We start from the raw sequence: 8,079 nt of genomic DNA on the forward strand, positions 1-8,079 counted from the left end.
TATTTTAGAACAATTTTCCGGGAAGCTCTTGGATGAATTTGGTAGTTTCTGGGTCCTACACACCGTCAAAATTTGGGAGCACTCTGGACTGTATATAACGGACTAGGTGAAAGAAACATGAAGGTCCCAACTGTTGATTAGGAGACCAGTCAAATAACAAGAACAATTAAGAATTTCCATAATTTGTAAATATTCTATAAGAATTCATTAGTTCGACAAACACCATACTGGTGTAACATGTGTGCTTTGTAAAAATTCAAAGGGACACCTCCGTCACAAAGGGATTTTCTCATGAGGGAGGTCCCCAACAGGACAATTCTTCAGTTGTCTTTAAATTAAGAGGGACTATGCAATGGTTGTGCCTAGTCGAAATTGGTCTTCTGAGTCTATGTTCCCTGCTCAGTATTAATGAAAAGAAGGATGGGAAAGATAAACTACTCTGAAGATGTTTCACCTTATGATATAGGCTAGTACACAATAATACTAACATTAAACGTCTCCGTATATAGTCTAGGTCTCATTCAGTTATTTTAGACTCAGACCCTGGGGCTAAAAACCTCCGGTCACATACCTCCGCGGCCCCCAAGTCCCCTAAGTGTTTCCACATACAGTTCCTCGGCTTCAGATTACCCTTTCTGCTGGTGACGACCACAGTCCATCTTGTTAGAATTTTATACTGATATTAAACAATGATCTTATTTCGTAAAGACAAATGCGGTCGAGATCTGTGATGCTCCCCAGAGATCTTTGCGCAGAAAGAGTGCTTCTTTCAACCGTTTTATGCGCATCCTTGACATTTGCGTTTGGAGTAGCAGCGCACTCACTGAACACTTTCGAGAGTTTTCTGCAAGATGAACTTTTTTCTATCGAATTCACATATGGTCAAGCCTTGGACAATTACGTCGCGGAGAACTGGAGGGAAAGCGTTACCTACCTGGAGCTCAGTATTCGTCTCTATCGGCACTTGAAGGATAGTGTAGAGTTTTGTTCAAACAGTTGTAGACACGGCAGCCAGGATAACATTGGACCTGATGACCACCTTCCAGACCTTCAAGTGTTTTGGCAAGTCCTGCTCCGCGCATCATGCGTCAGAAAGTGTAAATTGCGTTTCCCCGTGTTTGTTTTCTTACAACCCCGAAGAGAAATTCTGGATGATTTTGAGAGAAGAACTCCATATAAATATTTACACTATGCATATCATCATGTAAGCTTTTTGTTTTTTTCTAAATGGTTATCTGTTCCTTAAACTACTTAAGAGTTATTTACCCATCTTCTCTGAACATGTTTGCCGGTTACTTTTCTTTTATTTATTTCAGTTGAACGACACAGAGAATGCTGCTTCTGCAGCTCACACCTTCCTCCAAAGAAACCCTGGTGACTTAGAAATGACGGAACGCATGAGAGTGTATAAAGACCTGTTTGACCTGGACGGCTTTCTCACGGACAGAGAGGAGCGGCAGTATGAGGTGAGACTGGGTTTCACTTTGGTGAAATCAATTCAACGATGACCCAAGGCTTTTGTGCTATATAATATGCTATATTCCTTGTCGTGAGCATGAAAACCCTTTTTTTTTTTTAATGTGTATCCCATTTTTATCAAGACTATGCAAAAAATACTAAAAGATAGAGAGCATTTCTCCTTTTTAGTCCTAGAATGAATAAAGTAAGTACTGCAAATCAAAGAGGTGAATAGGTGTTATGGTGCAACCTACGCCCTTAACTGTGACTGAAGATTGGGTGAGTTGGATAAAAAGAGTACAGCAGCATTTCTCATTGCTTGTCTCTGTTGTCGCTCTAGAGGAGTTTCCTGCGTGCTGTGTTGCTTTTTAATTCTGGAGACTTCAGCAGCAGCTCAGAGTCCATGGAGGGGGCGATGAGAGAGTACTTGCTGGAGTATGACCTCTGCACGGCAGGGTGCGAGGGAACTGTTGATGTTGCTGAAATGAAGGACTCCCACACCTCTTTGGCAGGTATGAAATCACGTTGACCTGCTCAACAAATGTCAAAACGATGACCGGGGGACAGCTTTGGAACATGTTTGACTTCATCTTTGTGTTCACAAAACCATTCTTAAATCATCTCATGCCTTAATTTATTCACTAGCAGTTGGGAACAGGTACTGCTGAAAGGTTCCTTTATTATTCTCCAAACACACACTCGTATGGGAGAAAGAGGGATGACTGCTTAGAGATTTAGTTTTGCGCTCATTAAAATAAAGTGTATGTTATTTTACTTAGGCCGTTTTACAGTTTCCTAATGGCAGCCGTAGCATAAAAGCTTTGCGAAGCACCAAATGTTTGGGTTTTCTTTAAACTGGGTAAGAGGGATGTAGACCCAGATCTGTGGTCATGTTTATGACTTCTGCTTTGTGTGTTTTGTTGACGCTCCTGTTAAATATGCATGTATTCTTACCAGTGAGCTTTGACTTGGTACTATTGGCCCACTGTTATAATGGAGTTGTCAGGCGTATGCTGTCATGATTCTTAACACTGAATTTCAAGCCCTTGACACATCAGATGATATAGCGGGTTCACTGATTAACACAACAGCTTTTAGTCTTTTTCTCAATCTCATGTTGATTTACAAACTTGAGTATGAAAGTACAGATTTTAATGAATCTTTCACAGCATAGAAACGACGCTGAACTGAATTGGGAACTAGTTCTGAAATGAATATAATAAAATATACTGCAGAAATATATACATAGTAGAATCATTGAAAACAGGTATTAAGTGTCTTAAGAATACAATTAACAAGTTTCTACACTCTCTCTCTCTCTCTCTCTCTCTCTCTCCTTCCCAGATGCCTGTATTGCAGCATTGAGGTGTAAGGTGAAATGTGAAGATAATTTGACGCCAAACGTTGGTGGATACTTTGTGGAAAAATTTATGGCCACCATGTACCACTACCTACAGTTTGCCTATTATAAGTGTAAATCAGACACTAACACCAGTATAATGAGATGTTGGTCATGAGTCACTGTTCTCATTAACTTTGCCCAACGTATACGATAACGCCCCCTGTATCTCCCTGTCTCTGTGTAGTGAATGATGCTCGTGCTGCTGCCCCCTGCGCCTCCAGCTACATGTTGTTTGATCCTGGAGACGAGGTCATGAGGCAGAACATGCAGTACTATCACGCCTACAGTCAGGAGTGGGGTCTACAGGAGAACCATTTTATGCCACGGCCAGTGAGGGTCCACACACGCAGACACACACAAGCATTGCAAAAATAATTTCACAACTTAAGAAATTCATAAGAAGCCAAAAAAAAAAACCCCATGGAAGGAGGATGATTGGGGACTGTTAAATAATGCATGTCATAGACTGTTTCCCACACGTTCATTCTGATGCTGTACTGTGCACTCCTTTGCACACAGAGAGTGTAAAAGAGAGGAGGGACATAGAGGACTTAGAGGGATGAACCAAAGTGGGCAGTACTGTTCTGAACATTCCTCACTTTCAACTGAACCTCCTCCGCCCCCTCAAATAATGGTTTTACCAGACTGTGTTGTAGGAAGTCTAGTCTCCCTTCTCACAGAGTTTTCTTCCAAACACAACTCAGCAGTGTTGCAGTGGAAAGAGTTATACACAGATAGGGTAACTACTGCACAAGAGTTTGCCTTGGTTCTAAGGTCAGCCGGTCTGAGGGGGAACATCCCTAATGGAAAGGTTGCGTTTATCCTTCTGTGTGCAGGAAGGAGTGAAATACTTCAACCAAACGACCCTTCAACGACGCATGCTGGAGTATGCGGAGACCAACCTGCAGTATGATGATGAGGTCTGCTTCTGTGTGTGTGTGTGCACGAATGTTTGTGTATGACCCTAGACTTGTGGTATAATATCCATGTCAGAGTTGTTAATAACACTACTTTATGTTCAAATTAGGAATGACCATGTAAAGCAGGCACCTTATCTTGTATTTTTATTCTGAAAGATTTAAATGGATCACATTTATAACTTTTTTCTTTCTTTTAGGATGTTGTCAGATCTGATGAAATGACTGCTATAGGATCCACAGAATCTCCAGATGTGGAATTTGAGGGGACAGGGGACTATGAGGAGGGAATCTATGCCGAGTTTTGGCAGACACCCAAATGCAGGGGAGATATGGGTGAGAATGATGGCTGAGTCTCTCCTCTCTGCAGTAACCCAGATCTCTGCAGTTGTCCTTACAGGCATCAGACACTGGCAGCCTGGGCTGCATTGTTCTGACATGTTCCTGGCAGATCCAGGGTTTAGATACCATTCGCTTTCTGAACAAGCAAAGACTGGAGGGCTATTAATAAACAGCACTGTTTGTTATATGGTCATTTAATCATCAAACTGGCAACTTATGTCTCACATTAAATAATTCCGGTATGGATATGAGATAGAATGCAGTGTTTAATGAATAGAAAAAATATACACAACACTTTGATATGCCTCTAAAATTAAGACACTCTGATATGCCTCTAAAATGAATACTGAAAGAGTTATAAGGGTGACCTTGAGTACTGCACAAATAAATGAAGTAAAAGAAGACGTTGCTGGTTCATATATTCTTTTTATTTCAGCCTTTATTCTTGCACAGTTTAATTTCATCGTTTCCAGTTGAATTGTTTTCAGATTATCTTAAAGTGAAATTGGAGTAAATTTACTTCATTACTTTCCAGCTCTATTGTTAAACACTAGCCTTGAACCCAAGAACTCCTACCAGCAAATCTCAGAACAGCCTAAATACCTTAACACAGGAAATAAGCATGTGAACATAAATGTCAAACTGGATCCCAGACTTTGACCTAAGGACCTAAGGGCTAGACTTACCGAAGCCTTTAACATACTTAACCAGTTTAAGCATGTGCAAACCCTATGACAGGCTCTGGCTGAGACATGTACATTGCATCAATCATGACAGTTTTTTTTTTTTTTCAAGGCATATGCCGCCACGTTTACCTAAGGCTTCAGCAGATCTAACTGTTCGAATGTTGATGCCAAGTATAGATGGGCCAACAAAAGTCATGAACAAGATGCATACGACATTTGGAAACAGGGGTTTCAGTGTGCATGAAAAATAAAATCACCCATCACCCGTCTCGACATAAGAACATGCTTTGAGCAACATACCAGAGTCAGCATACACAAGCATATTCTTAATGAACTACATCTTTCAAGTTCCATCAGAGACATTCAGCTGTGTAGAAATCTAAGCCTGAAAGGCATTTTATGATTGATATATATACTGTATATGTATATATACATACATACACACACACAGTCTTTGGAAAGATACTTCCAAGCGGTTATACACAAATATACAATCAAATGCTGTACTGTTCTGGATTATACCTTGAAAATATCTTATATATATCTTTTTCTGCATATTAAGCTTAAATTATATTTGATAAACCCACAACCGGTAATACTGTCTGGGTGATATTCTGCTAGAAACATTTTTTTCCCTAATATTATACATGTTAATTGTTCATGTTTACATACAAATGTTTTGTATACATGTTAATATGGACAGAGTAGCGATTTACACAGGTGCATAAAGATTGTGTTGTGTTGGCAGAAATGGTTGATCGTGTCAAACAGATTATTGGAAAGTGATATTCCAGCAAATGTGATGACAGAATTCTGTACCTCTTCTTTCCCAGCCTTCTAAAGCAACACATGTATGACCAAATACCGAAGGACATTCCATAATTAAAACAGACATCATCACCGTGACCTTTTCCTTTGCTTCCTCAATGTACAGTGTGCTTGGTGTTGCCCATATATCACACATAAAGTAAGCACTGACTGGTTTTCAGCAATGCCAGTCTGTAAAGCATACATTCAAGCAGTCTTAACGTAAATATAAAAATTAAAAAAATTATTCAAAAACGTTATTAACGTATAATAATTATTAAAGTACTGCTGTCGCAAGCTTCCAGAATTTTGTTTTCTCGTGTTTAATAGAACCATGATTTTCAGTGTACTGTCATTTTTATGTATTATCACAAGTCCTGGATACCTAGCAACTTTATTCAAAGAGGCAGTACTTGTCAAAACTGAGCTCTACAGGCACAAGTACAGCCAACACAGTACAGTCCCCCGGGTGGGAGGGGCAGGATTGCTCAGTATACAAGTTTTATGGTCCCTAAACATGCTATGAAACTGCATTATAACTTATGGCTAGTAAATAGGAATTACCCGTCTAACTACTCTAAACAGTATGTAGCCTAAACGTAAGGGCAGTCTGGTGGCGTTAGCTGAGAGTACCAAACCGTCTGAACGCATCAAATAAATTCAGGTAAACAAATGTCGGTGGCAACCATTCACATCTTTTACTCCTCACAGCTCACAAAACCAATGAAAAGAATATCTTCAGAACTGTTCGGTCAAGGCAGAAAAGCTAGGCTCTTTCACTAGGTAAACAGGCAGCCGGCTCATATGTGGGCATCAAGAAGAGAGAAGCTCCAGCACATGAGCAGTTCAGAGCACTTTGTTCTCAGGAATGGGAGTATTTAGAGTCAGAGAAGAGATGTCATCCCACTGTCTCAATAGCGGAGGCAGAGAGACGAGCTCAGACCGTATATATACAAATCCTAATCTCACGGCACAAAGTAAACTCACAGATACCGCTGAGATAGGGCCAAGCCATACAGTGTTATCTCCCTGCCATCACAGTCTTTGTCCATGAATGAGACAAAATGAGGCCGGGCACAGTAGAAACTCAAGTACTGACTGAATGCTACAGTGGGCTGGCTGGCAGTGTGTCCACTGAAATCTGCTGCTGAAAGAACACTGATGCTGCAGTAGAGAAGAACTTATGTAGGTCTCTAATGAGATCCTTCACCTCATACAATACGCCAGGATGCTGGTCCACTGGCGAACGGCTATTCTGGTACTTCTACTGCGCTCACTGTTCTTGGACTAGACAGAAACTGCAGTACTTTTCAGCTGCCATTCTCACAAATTTCATACAAAGGGCCAATTTAAAATTGTTCAGATATGACAAACACTGAATCAGTGAATCATAAAATTACAGTGAGGGAATATTATTTAACTTTTTTTTTTTTTCCCAATTTTAGCCCTACGTTTTCCAAATTTCGCCAATAGAGTGTCACTAAATTGCATTCAGCTGTGTATATATTAAAGCAATATTTTATGTCTATGATTTTCCACACACCCGTTATGCTGACAACAGCTGACATAAACCATAGATGGCTTATGGGGACTTTTGGTAAATTCTGGAGTTAATAAACCATTTCTGATCTATGGGGAATCACATAAGTATATTTGGTAGACCAGAGCTGTAACATTTCACCAGTACACATAAAAGTCTATTGCATTATGAAATAACATACCTTTCACAAATGATAACATGAGTAAACTGTAACAGATCACACACTTTGGTGATGCACTAAACCATCACCAAAATTCAAACCATCACATAGTTCTGCCAGGCACTGACACCTGTATTCATCATCAAATTATTCTTCTTATTATTCATAGTCATATGTTTGTGCTTATGTCTGTGCTGCTTTGTAACACAGTTCGGAAAGATCAAAGGGAGCAGTATTATACACAGTATAAACAAAAGCACCTCTACAAGTATATCTATCTATATATACACACACACACACCCCTGTATGTGTATATATATATATATATATATATGGTAGTATACCCTAGATGAATTATACTTCATACAATACCTATTTACTTAGCACACTTTAATGTGTGCTAAAGAAGTACATTCATTTGTTAAACATACCATGTTATATGTGAACTGCCAGATATTAAATTACCTGATATTTAAAAAAAAGCAGCAAACTAGCAGGTTGGTAACATGTCAGTTTCATACTAAGCTAACTGCGGAATGTAGGTAGAGAGGCCTAGGCTACAAAAGCAAGCATAGCCTTTTTATAGTGCTTTTGGTGACTTCTGGATGTTCCAGATTTTTAGAACACAGAAAAAAAATTGTAAAATGACATGGCTTAAACTTTCACTGGCAGAACAAGGAATCTCTGTTCAAGGTTCATAAACTTTAAAGGTTTCTCTTCTCACAACAAGCCTGAGGCAGCGATAGCTCTATTTTACATAATGAGGG

At 39.6% G+C, this 8,079-nt stretch overlaps 1 protein-coding gene across 1 annotated transcript; it reads left to right on the top strand.

Moving 5' to 3' along the window:
* The first annotated feature begins 712 nt into the window (after positions 1-712).
* LOC115812520 (endoplasmic reticulum protein SC65-like) lies at positions 713-4,130 on the top strand. The gene is made up of 7 exons (XM_030774997.1): positions 713-1,204; positions 1,317-1,466; positions 1,799-1,970; positions 2,803-2,931; positions 3,045-3,190; positions 3,697-3,780; positions 3,978-4,130. Exons 1-7 carry the CDS (start codon positions 713-715, stop codon positions 4,128-4,130), a joined length of 1,326 nt encoding a protein of 441 aa, XP_030630857.1.
* Positions 4,131-8,079: the final 3,949 nt, after the last annotated feature.

Source organism: Chanos chanos, chromosome 5, assembly GCF_902362185.1.
Source record: "Chanos chanos chromosome 5, fChaCha1.1, whole genome shotgun sequence".
NCBI classification, from domain to species: Eukaryota; Metazoa; Chordata; class Actinopteri; order Gonorynchiformes; family Chanidae; genus Chanos; species Chanos chanos.